This window comes from Charadrius vociferus, unplaced genomic scaffold (assembly GCF_000708025.1).
Source record: "Charadrius vociferus isolate BGI_N301 unplaced genomic scaffold, ASM70802v2 scaffold198, whole genome shotgun sequence".
NCBI lineage: Eukaryota > Metazoa > Chordata > Aves > Charadriiformes > Charadriidae > Charadrius > Charadrius vociferus.
The window spans coordinates 1,974,633-1,995,861 of NW_009649951.1; the positions used below are offsets into that span (position 1 = coordinate 1,974,633).

The 21,229-nt window shown below is 38.6% G+C and overlaps 1 protein-coding gene across 4 annotated transcripts in view; it reads right to left on the reverse strand.

The window, feature by feature from the left end:
* NFIB (nuclear factor I/B) overlaps positions 1-21,229 on the reverse strand; it is a 173,613-nt gene that overhangs the window by 33,557 nt on the left and 118,827 nt on the right. For all 4 annotated transcript variants that reach the window (XM_009891493.1, XM_009891491.1, XM_009891494.1 and 1 more), the window contains exons 7-8: positions 6,475-6,606; positions 3,727-3,911 (exon numbers count right to left, since the gene is read on the reverse strand). In XM_009891493.1, coding sequence (XP_009889795.1) covers positions 3,727-3,911; positions 6,475-6,606 — 317 coding nt within the window. The remainder of the gene's footprint in view (positions 1-3,726; positions 3,912-6,474; positions 6,607-21,229) is intronic.

Sequence of the window (21,229 nt, forward strand, 5' to 3'; positions counted from 1 at the left end):
TCACCTTAACTGTCTGCTTTACCATTGTTTCCTTCACCACACTTGCCAACCCTTCTGTGATTCACCACACCTTAATCAGGAAATTATTCCATTTAATGCAACAGGGCATTAAGTTTGGAGCTTTTGGTTTTGACTTCAGCCACACAAGTGTTGTTGAGGTTGGCGATTTGTTCAGGTTCATTGGAAGTCTGATTTTGATACTGTATATTGATTCATACATTCTCAATTATTAATGCATTTCAAGTGTGTGCAGATGTGTGTGTGTGTGTATGCACATGCGTACATACACACAGAGGAGGTAATATTTTCCAAGATTAAAAGATTAACCCATCTGGAATCATTCAAAAAGGAAATACATGTTCAAAGTTTGTGGTGGCTTTGAAAATCTCAATACACCATAGACGGATAAACACCTTAGGTGGATTAGACACGTAACAAGCGATTAGTTTTTGCTGAAACTTACAGTGAGTAACCAGTATCAGTTTAACTGAGACCAGCACCCCATCATAATACAGATACCTACTCACACACACAATCTCATCCAGTAACATGCATGTCCAGCTAAGAAAAGTGTTGAAATAAGTATAATAAAGAGCCCCGCAGAACTACTTAATTAGTGGAAAGTACAGCAGTTCTCAAAACCTTGGGAACTTTTCAGACTACTAGTTGGAGGCAAGTCCAGTTCTATATCTAACAAGGTCCATTTCTGTTCAGTACATTTGTTTATTTATTCTCCAGATTGAATAGGGGATAAAAAGATATGCATGAAACCAACAGCCACGTCTCTCTTTTGTTTAGGATCATCCATTGTTTAATAATTTTTCACTGCAGCCAAAGGGCCTGTTTGAACTTCCTGACTGTTCATCACACATAATTTGGAGTATTTAACATTATGTCAAGAAAATTGCCCACTGCTTCCCACCGTGGAAACCTATGGGAGCTCTATATCTTTAAACTAATTTTACTTAAAGTATTCCATTGAATAGCATGACTGTCTCACTATAATCAGTGCAGCAGTAATGTAATTAATCTCAAAATTGCTGTGGGGAGTACAAGGCATCTCAGTTGCTTGTCGTAACAATCTAAATTAGCGTATTACTGAAAGATGTTGGGGAGGAACAGTTCATTTTAGGTAAATGCTGTCAGGGTATCTATCCTTTCTGTTTCCAAAGCTGAAATTAAAACTATCATCATAGTTCTCCTTTTGAAATCCAAATGAGTATGTTTTGAGGTGGGAAAGTATAATTAAATTTGATGTGGTATTCCTACAGATGCAGTTTTGCATTTTATAATAATTAAATTTGCTTGAATGAAAATTCATGTTTTATTTAGAAAAGAAAAACTGGTTTGGCTCAAAGCATGCCATTGTATCAGAACAATTCCCTTTTGTCACTGAAACTTCACAGACGGCTGCTTCTTCTTTTCCTAAGCAAAAAAATTATTCTTGCTATTTCACTTCTTGTACAGCCATCCTTTAACTGTTCTATTTAGAGATACTTTGACTGGGCATGCAACTCCTCTAATGTACAGCATATCTCAGAGGTGAATGTTAAAGAATTAAATTTAAAAGAGATTCAGCTAATAATAGTGATTAATGATAATAAATTGCAGAGAATAGCTGATGCAGATGCCTGGAATCCCACACTTGGCATTGTTTAACCCCATCCCCTCTTCTCTGGAGCTAAATCAAACATCAAATGAAATGAAAAACATTACCCTAATATAAAGGTTATGAAAGGTGACGAAAGTAGTAAATTGAGGCCAGTTTGGCCTGTTATTCCCTATTGTGCCACAACACAAGAATAGGAAGTGTTTTGAGTTTGCTACTACTCTGAAAACAATCAGCAGGGTAAAATTTTATCTTTTAAGGTCTAAAGATTAATCTTTCAACCACAGATAAGGGAAGAGAGTAAGACTCTTGTTGGGCAAAGAGTTGAAAGTGCCTCTCCTGCTCAGTGAATATACTCCCCAATGTTAAAATCACAAGACAGCACATTTGTCAACTGTCTGAAAGAAAGTCAGATACTTCAATTAGATGTTGCATTTTTTCAGTGATCCAAAGCAGAACACTGAACAATCCAGAGAGATTATCACCTAATCTGCTCTTTTAGTATATATAAGAAATCAAAATGTAAGTAAAACAAGCACTGAATAATTAAAGAAATGCATAACAGTAAGGGCCTGATTTTAATTTGCATATTTTTTCCCTTAATAGTGCCTAATTAAGACATCAGTTTAAAAAAAAAATCCAACAGAACTCTAAGATTTTCCACACTGAATTAACGTTAAGGACTTTTAATGGATGTCTTAATTAGACTTTGTTATTCATGGAAATTTTGCACAAATTAAAATCAGGTCCTGCATGCAACATTCCCAGCTGAGTCTCAGTAAAAATGCTATAAGGGACTGAAAGACTTTTAATCCATGTGCAGATAGCAATTTGTATTCTAAAGCCGACATACTCCATTTTCACTATTTGGTTTAATTTGCATTGATATTGTAACCAACAAAAATCAAATAGTTAGGATTTATCCCTTCAAAGTAAATTCTGATTTTATAAACAGACTTTTTTTTTTTTTTTTTTAATACGTAGAAAGTCATGCAGCTGGACCAGAGCATTAGCCTGTGGAGACAGTAAGCACAATGACCTTCTGAACAGCCCAGAAGGGCCATATCTGTTATTCAACAGATTGTTACTGGTGAAAAACAAAACCAAATGAAGCCCAAAACAAAATGCTGTCACAGCAACCCCTCCATCCCTGATAAGACAGTCTTTCCAAAGGAACCTAACTCTTCAGAGCAGGAAAACTGACTGTTGTCTCTTCAGCTTACGTTCCCAAGATTCTTCCAAAAAACATGCTAAAGCACAAGCTACAGGGCTCCACAGGAGCCTTTCAGACAAGGCATCAATAATAAATAACAGCCTGAGCGGTAAAGATTACATTATACTGACACTGGAAAAATTCCAAGTATTGACAAACCAAGTCTCAACTGCAGTTTATCCCATAGCGCAGATCACATGCTAACACTATCTGCTGATGCTATCATGGAAAGCAGTTTTGCACACAGCCCTTCACAAATTACTTCTCTAATGAAAACCATGTTAATTTCCCATATCAGACACAAGTCTGAATCGGTGTAGCAGCCAGGAACTCATCTGTTACTGCACGTTCACTACAAAAGGAAGAAAAAATGATTCTGTGGGTCTGTGCTGTGCTCACTACAGCAACATCCTCGCATCTGTGCAAAGAAGCGTGAGGTGCCTATGACACAAGGCAAGCATGACCTTGCCAGAGTTTATTTTCATTGACAATCTATAAATATACCTGTATATCCATGTGTGCGCCTGTGTGCACCTGTACGTATCAGTGCATCTCTTGCTTCATCCTGCAGCGGGAATTTCATCTCTGGCAGCCCTGCATGGCCACAGAGGTGCCCAGCCTGCAGGAGGTCTGCGGGACCAGGACCTGCCCTGTTAGCGCTGCCGGGTCATTCAGGACAAGTATTTTTCTTACACTTGACAGAGGAACAGTGAATGGATATGCACCCTTTATTCAACCATGCTGAACAGGAAAAGTTGCTGGCTCACTTATATGCTTATAGACTTATATGCCAGCTCCCAGCTTGCTCTGAGACCAGAACTAGTGAAATACCGATCTAGATGCACTGGAAGGCACACATTCCTCATAGGATTTCTTTTGGAGGGTTTGCATTGTTTTACAGTACCTGGCTAGTCTGCGGGCTGGACGGGTCGTAAGAAGGTACGTAATTCTTCAGAGTATCCTGAGGATTCAGGTGGGGAGGATATCTGATCGTTGGATGAGAGAAGTAGCTAGACGGGGCAGGAGGGAGAATAGCTTGTGCTGGAAATGGCAATGGTGAAGGTGGAGGTGGAGTTCTAGTTGAGATGACTGGAGAAGATAAAATAAAATTAAAATTACTTCGTATCTTGTTTCTTCTAAAATTCTTCATCTCTGTGTTACAGCAAGAAAAATAAAAAGTCAGTTATAAATCAGTACACTGCACTCCTGCTTCATGGCATCTTACAGAAAAAATTCCATGTTCTCCCCTCACATCAACCCAGGCAACAGAAAGTGCTACTGTTTCAAATCCATGAATACTGTATCTCATTTTGGGGTTGTGGGCTATGCCATCAAGTTTTTCTTTTTTTTCATTAAACAGTCATTATTCTCCAGCATAAAAGACTTCTCAATTATACAGTTTTCCCATCTGGAGCCCAAATAAACAAAACAAATATTTTACTCAATAAGTAAAACCTACACTTTTATCCACAGTGCTCCAACAGAAGAGAGCGAAGTCACCAAGTCATGGTATCATAGAATCATAGAATGGTTTAGGTTGGAAGGGACCTTAAAGGTCATCTAGTTCCAACCCCCCTGCCATGGACAGGGACACCTCCCACTAGACCAGGTTGCTCAAAGCCCCAGCCAACCTGGCCTTGAACACTTTCAGGGATGGGGCATCCACAACTTCCCCGAGCAACCTGCGCCAGTGCCTCACCACCCTCATAGTGAAAAATTTCTTCCTAATATCTATTCTAAATCTCCCCTCTTCCAGTTTGATGCCATTACCCCTCGTCCTATCACTGCATGCGCTTCCTTACTGCATTGCACTCTACCTGCCTCATGCGGTAACATAGTAATAACTACTTATCAACACCACCATGAATATTAGCTGACCTTTGCGAAAATGCTAATGAACATTCACCTTCAGGGCCTGGGAAACCAATCTATCCAATAAAAATATCTCTGACAAACAGAAAAGTATCTATATATCACCCTATACATATTTTTCTTTGCATTCTCTTTCTTCCAAGCCCCTACAAACACACATTTATCCATCTATAGACTATATGTAGCATCTAAACAACCAGCAATGTTTTCACAGTGAAAGGAATGTGCAGTATATCCTGCTGCTGCCCAGTTGTCCTGCTGGAAGTGGAGAGTGTTCTTCTGTCACACTGCACAGCAACCTGCTTTCCACCCTTACTACACATCTAGAGAGCACCTACTTGGCAAGGTATTAAAAAGGAGGTACTGAGTTCAATGGAAATAGAGAAAGGACAGCGGTGTTTTCATTTTCATTAGTGGGAGGGTACAAAATCACATCTGTATGAGCAAGGTATTTTATAAACTGCTCACAGTTCTATACTGTATCAGCACAAGCACACCACCACTGCTCTTCTGGACCACCTCTTATATCTTTGGGTTTTTTCAACTTAATTTTTAAATTACTTGCTATTTTTGAGCTGGGACCAAGTCATAGTTTGCCCAAGAAAAAACAACAGTAGGAATGTTCCAAAATTGCTGTATTTGGTAATCAAAACCTTGCAAATCTCAAAACCATTGCTCGCTGACATAATAGAACAGGCTACACAGATAGAAATCAGGTTTTCTAGCAAGTAAATAGATCATCTACCAGTTAGGTTATGACTGTCACTCAAATACATATATCTAAAAATTATACAGTAAAGCAAATACAAAGATCTACATGTAAGTATAGGGCCAAAAATAATTATGGAACCTTCTTTTGTGACAGGGTTATTTTAATCACAGCCCCACCAGTTCCGTTAAATCATAAAACATTCGTTACTGATCTGACATGTGGGAGCTGTGCAAAACAAACACAAGTAAGCAGAAATCTATCCCTACCATTTCACCCATCATCTCTGATGTGCTTGAGTATTTCCTGATAGTGGAAACCTTGGAGAGAAATGAATCCCTTTATATGCAGTTTATAAGGAGACATGATGAGCTGCTGAGGGGAGACTTCCAAGGACCGTGTTTTTATCTGAAGAATCAGGGTCACTCTCACCTCTAAAATTAAACAGACCATGATGCTGGAATTTCCCTGTCATTCCAGATAAACCCTCAAGATAACATGCCCTCCGTCACATTTCAAGGGTCTCCTTCACACTTTAAGTGAAGTTTTACTACAGATTTATTATGGATTTCAGACAACAAATGTTGAAAAATATTTATCAGGACTCTACCTCTTTAGACAGGGCATTCAAACGAAACACTGGTACTTGTTTCATTGTGTCACACAGTGAACATGGTAGAGACTTCTCTTGTGTATTTAACCCTACCTATTCTGGCATTTAAATACAAGATAGTCGTAGCAACAATAATAAAAAAGGATGTAGATAGAAGGAGGAAAGATGGGGAGGATTTTTATCTCTGTCAACCTTCTTCATGCATTTTACAGTTTATTTAATTCACTGGTTAATCCTAAATCCTTTCCAGTAACTTGCAGCCGGCGGACTACCTGAACTGAATTTAAAGAGCAGTCCTGCAAGGATACCCCAACTTCCTCTATTTCTACGCTCATCAGTGTTATAAATGGTATTAGGTCTCTAAGAAAGTCTGCAAAAATGCATCACAATCTGATTGTAGGAAAGGAGAACAGACCAAATGAATAGGGAGGTATTTCTTCCTCCTCCATAACCCTCACCACTGTGTGCAACTCCTGGGATTCCTGGGTGGTGATGCTGGGGAAAAGTGCTCAGTCTCGGTGAAGAATCCTGGGGAGAAGTAGGGCTAAACAAAGGCTTTTCAGGTTTCTTCATTGTAGGAGAAGACATATCTGCAATAGAAAAACAACGGAACAGCAACATTAGCTTAGAAGCCCATCTCAGGACACATAATTTTGTAGACTGAAGATATTTATTTTTACTGTTCTTGCATAAATATTGCTTGGTGACCCAACTCCCCTATGACCAATAAACTAATTTTAAACTATTGCTTTCAAAGTTGAGAATGAATAATAATCCCCTAACTGGTCTTTGTCCTGCAAAACAGAAACTACATTCCTTTCATACCAGACAAGCCAAACAGTGAAGAAATGCGTGTCTTCAGGACCTCTCTAGACACTTCTCAGCTCCCCAGAACATCACCAAATAATCTGCTCCTTCAACAGCCACATAATCTTTATTGCATTTTTTAATGGAACACCTACACTTAGGTGTGTATGGTGACTGTCTTACACATGCTGGTTCATGGTATTTATTATTTTGTTATTTCAAAACCCATCCCTTACCCTTCCCAAAACCATAGTGAAAAAATGTAACCTCCCTAAGAATAAAGGATACTTTAACCTCTCTATCTCTCATTTTCCATGTCTCAAGTAGGGCCTTCCCACCTCTTCCTTCCAGTCTCCCTATCAACAAAAGCATCTCTTTAGAGCTCACTGTGTGAAGATAAGAAACTAGTGGGGACACATGTATGATTTCTACCACGCAGGGCTACTGATATTGCATAAAGCAGAAATACTGGATTCTTTCTGAAAATTTAAATTGATTAGCCAACATTTGTTGGACTTTGCACCAAATTGTTTCAAAGTTAATTATAATATTTTTATAGGACACATATCAATACTGTAAGTGGGTTCCATTTCAAATCAATAGAATCAACCCATGTTTAAAGCAAAGGTCATTTCTTAAGTACTTTACTGGACTGGGGCCACGTTGCAGCTGACTTTCCTACGTGGACCGTGTTAGCCCTTAAAGTGATTTTGGCACTCTTAATATTGGCACATGGTATTGTGCTATTCTGGGGGATGTACAATCATCTTGGAAGACAAAGACAGGCCTGCAGAATGTGAGCACCTTACTGAGGGAAAATTGGACCAGTGCTTTCTGAAGTGACTGGAGTTTGAGAGTAGGTTTTCACCCTGAAAGACATACTTAGAGCAGGACCCATCAATCTGAGATACCACTTGTCTGCCCTGCCCTGTCCCGCTGTCAAACCCTGCAGAGGCTCTGGCACCAGACCCAGAACAGACTCTTCCAGTGACCCTCCACCATCCCTTGGCAACTCCCTTGCTCCCCTTTGGTCCTGACTACTAAGTCTGCTGATTTCCAAGATACCCTGTAAGGTTCACCTCTTCAAGAAGGCTGCTGAGAAAGGATCTTATTCAGCGAAACATTCGGCAAGAGCAAGGAATTGCTCTACAACACAGCAATTCAGTGCTCGCTCAGTTTTAACAGATGATACAATAAAGGTTACTGTATGTTTTTTATTATACTGGTCTGTTGCAATTTTATGTTGCTATCAAAAACACTGCGTGCTGACAGAGGAACCTCTAGCTGTCTTAGAAGAATTTGGTAAATAAATTGTTGTTGAGGAAGAAAATGGAGGAATATTTTGTTTCTTTGAATCTATCAACAGTTAACAAAGGCAAAATTGCCAAACAGTTACAGTTTTGTTGAATACATTCTGCTAAGCTAAGAAATAATTTTTGAAATTGCAAGACAATTTTTTTAAATTGAGTTTTGCATAGGCAAACCATGATAAGAAGGCACATTAATTCGAGAACAATTTTCAAATATTTCATTATGTTTTATTTTCTGCTCAAATGACAGCCCTAGATTTTTCACATAAGGCCCTAGTTCCATCAGAACAAGAAAATTCTCACACCTCCACAACATATGTAGTGTTTTATAAAAGCCCAGGACAAAATTAACCAGCTATTGTTTTTGTACTGTGGCTCTGTGGATGCACAATCTCTGTCTTTGCAGAAACACTGCAATGTAACAGTCTGAGAAAAAAAGATAAGTGTGCCTAATAACTCGTAGACACAGCCTCCCACTACAATGCAGTGGTGATCAGTAGTTCTCACAGAACTTATCAAATATCTTTTTGACTCTACCACATATAGGCTGTCACAAAAGAGAGTATGTACAAACAGTTTAATTTTATTTCAAATTAAAAGTACTGCACTGAAGTCTCCCTAAAGAAAAAACAAACTATGGGCTGAAAGTGGAAAATCTTTTCCTTATGTAAAGTTCGTATTCAACAAAAGAACTCATGAAAGAAAGAGCTGCTTAGCTCCTGAAGGTCTGCATGCATCAGCAGCTCTGATTTCTGGAATGCAAAAGAGATTGAATTTGGTTGGTGACTGTTACTTCATTAAACAAGCAAAAGTTGTTGTGTTTTTGGAAACCAAAATATTTTAGTGGCTCGAAAGAAGTATGCTATACGAAGTGCAATATAATCAGAGTCTCCATTAACCCCCCCAGTGGCATCACTAATTTGAAAAGAATCTACTGAAAAGGAGATTGCTGACTACGATAACCCTAGCATTTGCTTTAAAAATGTGTAATTTATTCCTGCTCTTCCTGCAGAAGAACTGCAGTAAGCACATAGAAAACAGATAGCATAAATTACAAAGCAAACACAATGAACTTCTCACACAGAAGACTGTTTGCTCACCAAGGTGAACATGACTGGTAGTCAGGAATAGAAAATTCAGCGCTGCCATAAAAATACTCGTTACCCACCAAAACAATGACTTTAACGTACACTGCACAGCACACCACCACAAACTACTTTCAGAAGAAGTCTCGTTATACATAGCATGGGCAACTGCAAAGAATAACGGCTGAAGTGCAGGCAGCAGCTTCTTTGTTAAAACAATGCACTTCGCATTGAGAGGTAATTCAGATTGCCCCTTCCCCCCCGCAGCCCCTGCGGCTCTCCCCGTGTGTGCCTGGCCATCATAACGGAGCATTCATGCTCCTGCCACTGCCAAATAACAGATGCAGCCGACAGGGGAGACAGAACAATAACTGTTTGTATAGGTTATGAAGAAAGGCTGCAGCCGTCTCCTCCTTGACCAAGAGAGGAGGCTTAGAGCTTTAACAGCAAAACACACAACTTACATTTCTTCGGAGAGTTACCAGTTAGAAAAACAAAAAGCAAAGCAGTTTTTCACTATCTATAATTTTGCTCTTAAGAAATGGTGCCTTTAAATAAATCAGAATGAGTTAAAGTGTCAGTGAGTCTTCATAAGATTTTACTAGTAGCTTCAACATAATAGAAAACACACATTTTTCTCATTTTAAAACATCTTATTTTTTCACATCATGAGATATAGTCTAGTAGTTACACAGAGCTTAGCTATATACTGATAATTACATAATGAATGATAAACAGAGGTCACAAAAATAGACCACTTGCTCTAATGTCTGTGTCAAAGTTTCAGGAATGGAATTCCAATCCTTATTACTTTGAGAATGAAAATAAAACAGTTTCAAGCGTGATTTATTTTTAGACTTCTGGAAAAAATGCAAAGTACAGATGAAAAGCAGAAAGATACCAAAAGCACTTGGACAAAGTTATCAAAAGTTCAACATTAATCAGACACTGTGTCCTGCCCTGCTGAGAATTTTCTTCAAATGTGAAAAATGGGCTTTTTCTTAAAAAAAAAAAAATACATCTCAGTGCTATTCCAAATCACTCTTGCCTCTATTCTCATGTTACTGTGGAGATACAGTATGTATGCACCCAAACGGGTGGCATGTTATACATTTTAAAGCACCAGTTCAAAGAAAAAAGGGCTTATGCAAATAAAAAGAGCAAGATCGTCTCATCTCCCAACAAGGTAAATCTGTCTACACAGGAAGGCAGAAGAGCTGCTGTGAAGCATAGCGTATGTAGCCTGTTCATCAGCAGCTTGCACAAATGGTGCTCCAGATGTATAGCTGTTCAAGACAGCCCAAGGCAACAATTTTGATCAATTCTAATGTGATAAAATGCTGCGGGGAAAGTGTGCAGAAACGTGTTTACGTCAGCCTTTAATTAAACTGTTGTTCATTTCCAAAGAACCTTAAGAAACACTAATGAGACATGAGTTTTGGCAATTTCCTCATCAAAGCAAAGACCCTCTTCCTCAGTCTGGAGCAGCTTGTCATCCAGGCTGTTCCCTGGACGAATATCACCTTGGCACACCACTCAGCAAGCCACCTGTTAGGAGAATTCAGCTGGAATTGAGCACTGATCCAGGGCAAGTTCAAACATCCACCTGCCCATTTCTGGACACCTGATCTGCTTTCTTGTTCACCACCACAACATGGCAGATTCTCTTTCTTGCTCATAAGACACAGTCATGACCAGAGTAAGAAGAAATCATAAACAAATATCAGTATCAAATCTCTTTTAATCCAGTTTATGCTTTAACTCTTCTTATTAATATATTTTCTACTGCTTAGTTTCACAAGTCTTTCTTTACAAGGTACAGTCAACAATCTGTAAAGATTCATTTACAACTGAGCAGTGTAGCATCACCTCCAGAGAAAGCAAGATAAAACAATGTTCGACTTACTGTATATATAACCCTAGTGGAAGCAGGAAAGCTATAGAGTCCATAGCACCACTGGCAAACTATAAGAGGCACCCTTTTATGCTGCAGTGTTAAACAAACTGCTCTTTCCCAGAGGCAGTACCTGGGATAATTTGTAGTGGCAGAATACACTCCATACATCACATCCAGCTGGGCCTCGCTCTCCACTGCCTCTACCACATCTGGTAGGCATGTCTGTGTGAAGCATGTGTGAAAACTGAAGCAAAATTTTAAATTCACATCGGACAGCTGTATGACAATGATGAATCATGACAAACCCCACTGTGCTCAGGAGAATCGGTTTTGTTTTGCATCTGTGCATGGGAAGAACGAGCAGAGCCACTCTGCACAGGCAGAGCCAGCATCACCAATTTTCAGATGTACTTAGTCTGATTGCCTTCAATGCTGCAAACATTCTGTATTTCTCAACTGTAGGTTCTAATAAGGCACCTAACACTGAATATTGACAGCTGAGTGACTCTAAAGCACAGCCACCTCTCATTTGTAAGAAAAAGGCTTTGTTATATCTGTCCTAAAGACTTGGCACCGGGGCTGGATGGAAACCAAGAATCCTGAAAATCAAAACATTTTAATTCATTTATCTTCACAAAAAGAGGAATGGTGACATATTTTTGTGAATAAATAGGATAGAAAGACAGATGTGCCTGAACAGCTTGGTGTCTGAGATACTTGATGAACAGAGAAAGACTTGCTAGAATTCCTGTTTAGTATCAGGCAGAGATCAGGCTTTGCATCTAGTTCTCCCCTTATGTACATACGCGCCCTAATCATTGGCTTGTTGGCGTTTCATTTCCCCTCACTGTAAGTTTTATCTTGGACCAGAGATAAGCCCTCCTAAATCAGTTCTGATAATCAATGTTTTCCTGAGTGGAGAATCGATGAAACAAACAAACAAACATGAAAATCACGATCAGTTCTGTTCCATGACTTTCTGAGACACGTTTAGCAATTCTCAGTGTGAAGGCCTTTGTACTCGCTTCTGAGAGAAACAGTGAGGTCTTACATGAGGATATATATGCATGCTGCTTAGCAGCTGAGAGTGTTCTGAACTTGAGGAGCAGCCAGTGTTAAGGTTTGAAGAGAGCTGCTCTCTTCACATTTAAAAACCTGATCTCAGTTTTATTTTTGCTTCTACATGAAGTGTAGAAATTGCATATGAAAATTTTATACCAGAGCGGAATATTTCAGTGTACAAAGATTTGATAACCTCCCATCTTCAGATCAGCCTACTTAGTGCCAAGGTTATTTTCACAGGCACACCTCTGATATTGCACAATCCAGTCTATCAGACTATGACACTGGTTTTCCTATCAGGAACCATGCCCAAGGCTAATCAAACACTCTGTTGTGCTGTTTTGCCATTTCACAATGGAGAAACCATTTCAATGTATTATCTTTTGTGGTTTGTAGTGAAAAACCTAAGAAGAGGAACTAAGCTAGAATTTCTTCCAACACCATTTTCGGTACTGCAAGCTGGCAAGCAGAACACTACAAGAATACTGCAGTTCAGAAAAGCTACAGCAAAACAAAAGTAAATTTCTTACAATAGCAACTGAATTATTTCCTTGTTCATTCTCTATTAAGCTTCTCTAATAAATTACACTATTTTATTTTGCATTGCTCAATAAGGATTAATATACATAAGAGAAGAAAGTGATGCAAGAACTTTCAGACAACTGAAACGTGAGAGTGAGAAACCCTTTAGATGGAGTAAACATGTCATTCCTCTCATTCTTACCCACATGCAAATTTGCACAACACTGTACTCCATTGCCAACAATTACACTCTGAGGGATGTGTTAACCTTGATTATTTTCTTTTGCTCAACAGAAAGGGGTCTGGACAAAAGATAGAAGAGTTATATCTACCTGCCTTTATATCTCCCAGCATATTGGGGTAGGGGAGGATGGGACACCCAGATGAGTCTTTATCCAAACAACTTGTAGGATGCTTTTTGTTGGTGTGTGTGACAAACTGTATAAAGTTGGACAACCAAATTTCTCCATTGCATTACTTATTATCCTACTTTTTATAGACAGAAAGCAAAACAACTCAGTAGAGTTCCTGATAAAATGATATATACTAGCTTTTCAAAAGTATAATTATAGTGTATGGTTATTTAAGCTAGGGTAATTGGGAAGGCTGCATACACATTTCCCAAAATTAACTCCTTTTTTTTTTTTTTTTTAATTTTTCAGTTTTAACAGAAGTTATTTTATAAAACAGGAGAAGAGGAATGAGATGATGGTCATATTAGAGCATTCATATCGAATATGTACACATCAAAAACATCCACATCCCAAAGTAATTTCAAAATATTTAACAGTAGGATGGGACATACGGACCTAATCCCTTACCAGTTGTTTGACAGTGTCATATGACATGTAAGTAATTAACTGCCATATTGAAGAGATTATTCCTATTTAAATTTACATCTATTCCTACTAAGGTCAGGCTGAAACTGTGGCACGCTATCCTGCAAGAACAGTGGGCAGCAATTCTTCATTCTCATCCTTCAAACCCACCTTGCCACTCCTCATCAGAAAGTAACAGTAAACCTCCCAGGAAAGGTTCATAATCAGCATGACTGTGTTATCATACCTGCACTGTTTCTTGTGAGAAGAAAACCTTTTTCTCCATGCACTGATTTGCTGGCATAAAGCTGGCCAGCCTTCCTCACCCTACTACATGCTTCATACCAGAAGCATTGTCCAGCTGAGAGACCCCCAAGGCACAGGTGCCACCACAGAGACTGTGGGGAGCTGGAGTGCTGGTGTTGGAGGGAGGTGAGAATGTCTCCACCAGCTTTGCAGAAACCCATGGAGCCTCCCCTGCCTCACTTCTTCCCCCAGCTTTAGACTCAGTGTATCCAACCACCTCTGTACCAGCACAGCCCATCAGACGTGGTACGGGAAGTAACTGGGAGCAACTCAGAGCTCAGTGGGGTGGCTACCTGTTAAACATGGAGCAGGCACTGCAAGTAATAAGGCTGCCTTTGGAAACAGAGATAAAAAGCATGAGACCAAAAATACAATGTTGCTGCCACAAAAAATGTACTATAACAAATATATATACTGTCATTCACAAACCCATGTGAGGCTCCAAGCACTCTGCACTGCCATAAATAAACCGTAAGCAGTTACAGTGTACTTTAGGTACTCGGCTACTTTTTTATTTAACTTTACACCTCAAAAACGGACCGAGCCATTTCATCAGAAATGAATCATTGTTAAGACATGTGATTCCAGTATATTGCTCTGATAGAAGAGCATTATGGGAGACTGTGATCTAATTAAAAAGCCAAACAAATTATAAAGACTTTAGAGTACATTGTAGTCATTTATTAAATTATCCTACAGAAAGTCATCCAGACTCCAAGGAAAAATGCACAGCTATAACATCTCATTAATGCTGAGAATCCAAGGAACTTGGCTAGCAAATGAAATCAATAGTGTAACCTTAACTGCAAAAGTCAGAAAAATATTCCCTATTTCTGATGCAATAAGATTAAAGAGGCATTTGAGATGAAAATGTAAGGGATGTTGTTGATTTAGAGGCATTTAGGTTATGGCACCTCCTTTGTATTGCTATCATAGACTATACTGGTAAGAGTTTAGGATGGTTTAACAGGTGTGCTACATTAATTTAATTGTAGATCCATCTGGGGAATGGTTTTGAACTGAAATAAAATAGTTAACTCACACTGAAATACACTACTTTGATCAAGTTTGATACAGTTTGTATGAAAGCAGTAAAAAAGAGAAATTAAGACCCTTTTCAAATGTATCTATGTATACAGCACAGAAACAAAGAATCTATCAATGAAGACAAAAAGGAGAGGTGCCCCAAAAAAGTTACAAGATGTCGGCTAAATTAATTTTTTCCATGTACCATAACTGGAAAAAAATGTCAGTGCGGACACCTGTCATTCATGAGGTACTAAATACCAATTCCTTTAGTAACTGAAGACATTCTGCACCACACAGGTTAGCTCATAATGAATAATACTTAACCTACAATTTCTAATAGGAGCTGATCACTTTCAAAAATACTAAATCTGTTATTCCGCAACATTGGAATAGGATAACTACACGTTATAGCTCCCAGGCAAAATCTTGCATTAGGACACGCATTTTATCACTGATTTCAATCAAAGGACATCTAGAGTCACCATCAAGGTAACAGGATGTTGCCATAGTATAAAGTTCATCACAAAGTGCTATGCATACAAGAAAAATAGCCTTTTGCACTTACAGCTTTCACCGATGTATATGGGAGGTGAATGGCCTAGCCCTGAGTGTATACCACTCACTAATCACACAGGGAAAACATTAAGTAATAGGCCTTGCCACAATATATTAGTCAAAATAACAGACAAAGAACCTATAATAAGATTTTTTACAGTGACTTTATTGAGCAAATAACAGCCATTTCCAGGAACTCAAAAAAGCAATCCTTTTTGTATGCTTCCTACTGTATCTCCTACTATTTTTGTCTTTCTGTCTGTATGTCTAAACATTTTATTGCTCTTCATTCATTCAGAAGCTGAAGTGTACACAGGCTGAAGGAAAAGTCAGGTCCCTGCTCTGCCCAGAGTAGCTGCTCTGAATATTTGAAGATACTTATGAACAAGCTGTAAATTGGTCTAAAGCTATTCTAAACACAGAAAAACAGATATCAGCTCTGTTGCTTTATTTTTGGAGAGAGTGTAAACTTAACATCATTCTCAGCCAGTAATGGAGGATGTAAATTTTCTTGATGTACAAACAACTTCACCCATTTTAAGATAATATTTTTGCTGTCCTGTTCATGGATTTTTTTCTCTTTCTCTGCCTTTTTAATTAAATAAGCATTTGAAAGCTCCTTCACCTATTTTTCTATACCTAGTGCCTTTCAAGCTCTAAGGATAAGAAAGCACTTTTCATCTTTATGAAAGTAATGTTTAACTTATCTTACATACCAGCAGTTTCTCTTGTAAAATGTCCATTATGGAAACGAAAAGTAAATCAATTCCCTTCTGATTTTAAATTTGTTTAAACTATCATGACACAACTATTGTTTTTTAACGAGCAGAAATAAACGTCCATTCATTGAATACTACCAACGTTTTGTTCTGCAACCACGAAGAAAGAGGAGAACCCAACTTGAGGCCTTCCAGGCGAGCCCTCCTTGCTAATGCTCTTGTTTGTTACCATGATGCCACTTAAAGCATCATACCAGCCAACAGGCTAAGAGAAGCCACGGCTAAGAATATTTTCTGGAAGTACACTTTGAAAAGTTACTCTTGGTGAAAAGTACCTGTAGCTTTATGAATGTGAAGTTATGAAAACTTACCGAGTGGTAGCATTTGACTACTGTGCACACATTATCTTAGCTAAAAACATAGAAAAGTCAGATAGATCCATAAGGCGTGCATGGGTGTGTATGTGTGTGTGTGTGTATATATATATGAAAGGTATGTCTATATGCGTGTATATATTGATTAAAGAGTATTTTGAAATATTAAAAAATACAAAGGCAGATGTAACAGAAGTTACCAACAAGTCAAAAATTGCTTTAAAACATGCTTTGACATACAAGGATTTTGAGAACTCAGGCTGTCAAAAACACAAAAATGCATTTAACAGATATTCATCAAGGTAAACCTTTGCAAGATGAATTCATCTGTTAGATGGAGACTATGAGTTTCTATAGCATTAACCTTCAGAAGGAGAACCAGGAGCCGGAAAAAATCCTGAACTTTGTCCAACACAAGCCACCAAAAAGCCAAGGTGATCTGTTACCGTTCTCAACTCCTGGACCACATTAACTACTTCCTCTTTTAGTTCCCTCACTTCAGAAATGAGAACGTCCATCTTTGACGGTCCATGAGAAGAAGGCCCAAGAAGGAAAGAGCCATCGGGAAGGACCCCAATGGGGAAGGAGTGTCCAGTGGGTGGGGAGAAAGCAAAAGGGGACAAGTGTCCAGAAGAGGGGTATCCAACAAAGGGGGTCGGGACCTGAGAAGCTGAGGGTCCAACAGCTGCTGGCCAATCAACGGGGGAAGGCGGTCCAGCTGTTTCAGTTTTAATGGTATGCTGGCATCTTGATTCTTGACTGTTGGTGGAGGTGGGTGAGGTGTAAGAGAGTGAACATGATGAAGAAACTGTAAAATTAAAATTCACTTCATTGTATATTGACATTCAGTATTTCCAGACACCTGACTACTACAGAAATCCACATGAATCTCTCCACTTCTATCATGACCAGCGTGAATTGGTGATAACCCCCGTTTTATTTATTTACAACATACACAATGTTGTAACACTGTAATAGTAAAACAGATCTCAAGTACAAATACCGAAATTGTCTGCAATTATGTTAATGCACTTTGTCAAGCTAGCTTTTAGAAAGGAAGCCATAGGTGAACACACCCATGTTCTTCTGATCTTCCTGTTTCCTTGTGAGTTAAGGAAAAAGTATTTGATTTGCTTACCAATTAATAACTCAAGATGTTCACCAACAGTTCTTAGCCTATTAGATCCACAGAACTTTTTACCCACTGCACTAGTCACTATTTTTGTTGGTTTTTTTAATAACTTCCTTTTCCAAATGGTGATGGTGATTTTTTTTTTTCACTGTACAAAATTTTACCCTCCCCAGAATTTCTAAAACACTCAGCAAATTTACTTACGCAGCAACTTTCATCTATTTCCCAAAGTATTACTACACTACCACAGGAACTCAAAATTTTGTTTAATATAGAACCATGTAAATAATTCAGTAATAGCAACCTGGAAAAAGGAACACGGCAAGAGATTTACAGCAAACTACTTTATAGATCTAGATATATTTCCAGTTCATAGAAATGTAAGTAAGACACAATGCAGACTTTACTGAAGTTAATAAGACATTCAACGGAAAAACTAAGGTACAAACGAGAAGAAACAACTTGCACAAGATCTGACAGCAGACACACAAATTGAACCCCTAATTGTCATGTTAGGGCTCTGTTTCTAAATAAGGCACCATTCTCAGAGATGACTTTTCACTTTCTTAGGGTCTCAGATTTTTTGGAGGACGGTTAGTTACTTGGGAGGCTAATGACAGAGAGAAGGTTTGGGAGAAATCTTTGCAGTTATAAGCCTGCCTATTTGCTCTGCAGGAAGACCTCACACCTGTTTCAAAAAATCATGCAGAGAGAGTCACATCTTAAGTACTTTAACATAGCAAAAATAATGATACAGAATCTTCCCACAATGATTAAATGTATGTAAACTCAAAAACAACATTATAAATCCACAGTAATTTTTTTAATCTGTTTTTGAATGTGTTGCACATACTCTTGTGGTTACATTTATTTTTAGAATAGTCGTAAACTTTTGCAAGCCAACAAAGTAAACCTCCAGGACAGCACCATGGCTTCACAAGCTTTTCTTTTCTTCCATAAGGATTTATAATCTGACTTCAATAAATGCAAATAAAAAATCAATTTTAATACGAATTTTGATTAATTAGAGTTTTTTATACCAGAACAATAACATGCATAACAATACTGGGCATTGGATAATGAAGCCACTGCTCATAACCCTTCATGGACTGGCTTTGACCAACGATATGCCATCTAAAGTTCCCATTTTTCAGATATGCTTACTTATTTCTGCCCAGAATTATGTCTTCAAACAGTCCACTCCCCTAAAATAGACTATAAAACACAACATCTGGAAATCTTATCAAAATATTTTTGGAATTAGTACGGCAGGAAGCAGACAGATAACAGCAAAAGGACAAAGTCTGGAGTTTTACAACCTAAAGTAGAGAGTGGTATGAGGAAGACTTTATTGTAGCTGGGCTAGATTTCTTTTTCTTAGTTTCACAAATGCCACATCCTGGATAAACCACAAGTACTCCTGCAGTCATGTTGCTGTCCCTCATGATGCAGGCTTGCACAGTAGAGAACCTGTAGAAACTACGAGGATTACAACAGAATCACTCATACAGAAACACTCCTTTCCTGATGTCTACTTACCTACTAAACTACATGATACTTGTTTTTCACATCACTAAAAGGTTGATCTAAGCTGCTGCACCCTACTGCAAATTTTCATCTGTCACATTTTTAATCTCAATATATTTCTGCTACCCACTAATCTTTGTCCCATTCTCTCTATCAAAATGGTTAGATACCCCTTACACACCCATGAAACTCCTGCTTTATTCTGACCTGTTTCGGTTATCATTGTTTTATTGTCACTATCTCGAGTTCCAAACTATCATTGTCACCTCATTTCTGCTACTTTACAAATGCAGCTAAATAAAGATATGAAAAGCCTTCATGGTAAAAGAATCTTTCAAATCTATGTCATTTCTATTTCTATGAAAATACTTTACACTTAGGTATGCAGATGAAGAAACTAGATCTATTTCAGGTCAGAAGTTAGAGACTTTGTCTGTCAGGTTCAAAACAGAGACAATGAAACTGAAATTAATAATGCTATATCTTAATATCAACCCTGTTTCTAATTTTGTTTCTCTTAGAAAAGTTAAAATTGCATCAGAGTGAAAAAGCTACTTACCCATAAACATGATACATCTGCATATTCTCATTTATGGGTACTGTGGAATGACTGACATTTCTGCTGCTGATGACCTTTGGAGACTGCCTGGAAAAGCAGTGCCTGTTGGGACTACATGAGCATCCCCTGGTGACAGTGGATGAACACAAATGTGATCCCAAATGGCTTCTCCTTTTTTTTTCATTTATGCCTAACCTCATATGACATGCAGATCTCCATGGGACAGAAGGAAGTAGTACCAGCGAGCTCTCTGGCATAGAAACCAACTCCAAACTTTTATTTCTATGATCTTTGTGCTTGCAGGCAGTAGGAAACAGAATAAAGGTTTTCGCAAATATCATATCCTGGTAAGACCTGTGTCCAAAAAGAGCTTTACACAGACACATGCTAGTATGAAGATGGTATCAAGCATCTAACAAACTAGCAGAACAAGCATGCCAGGAGCTGCCACATAGCCTTCCACAGTGAGGCCAGCTACCAAGAACAGGCACTGCAGTCACCATCTTACAGTGTTTCCGCAGCAGCAGGATAACATCAGAAAGTGATGGGAACCAAACATAAACGGTTAGGGGCAAAAGGTTTATGCTTCTCCCAGTATAATGGTTTTCAGACTGGACAGCGGTATATCTGTCCCTCTGCAGGAACGGAAGAACATCTTAAGGACAGAAAAAACAAAGTCCCTCACAATGTCTCAGGGACAACCTCTCTGCCAGGGATCTGGCAAAATTGCACTAGACCCAGCAGTGCTGGAGAACAGGATATTCAGGGAGGAATGTAAACTCCAGGAGGCAAAAATAAAATACACTGATTCAAGTCTCTCTTTCACATCTTTTTGAGTTCTCTGGTTTATGAAACATACAAAGAGACTTAAGGGTTGTTTCAGTCCAGAAGTCTAGCTACTCAATGGTACAGAAATTAAGTAAAGGTTCATTGTAAATCTACTCAAGCAATCTGAACAATAACATTGTTCACTACTGATAAATGTGACATGAAGAAGGCTGCTAAAACTGAACAAATCCAGTGACCACAGTTCTTTGCAAGCAGAATGACTCAAGAACCAAAAAGTAGTCAAGATAGTTGGGAACTCTAGAAACCATCTGTGAAGGGCTCTGTCAGCAGGACTAGGGTTCAGCTGTCCATGCAGCACTGCCTTTCGCAGAAGGCCCTACAGCTCACTCGGCAGCACAAAAGAACTTAATTTCACAAGTGGTGATATGTGGAGACCACTTCAGAGAGGAATGATGGGCTGTTTTCCCCACAACCACAGATATCATTTGTTTAATGATTTCACATTATTATTCTGCACAAAAATTAGTTGAGCTACAATCCTGCCTTTTACAAAAAATCTTAATGAAGTGTCATAGCAAAACAGGTAACAGTCACAGAGGAAAATATTTGGCACACGGGGGAAGATTCTGGCCGGTAGAACTGCTATGTTGCTGTCCTTAAATTTGGTTATACAAAGCCACGGGCAATATTTTTCTTTAAATTCAACAGTGAATGCTGCAAAC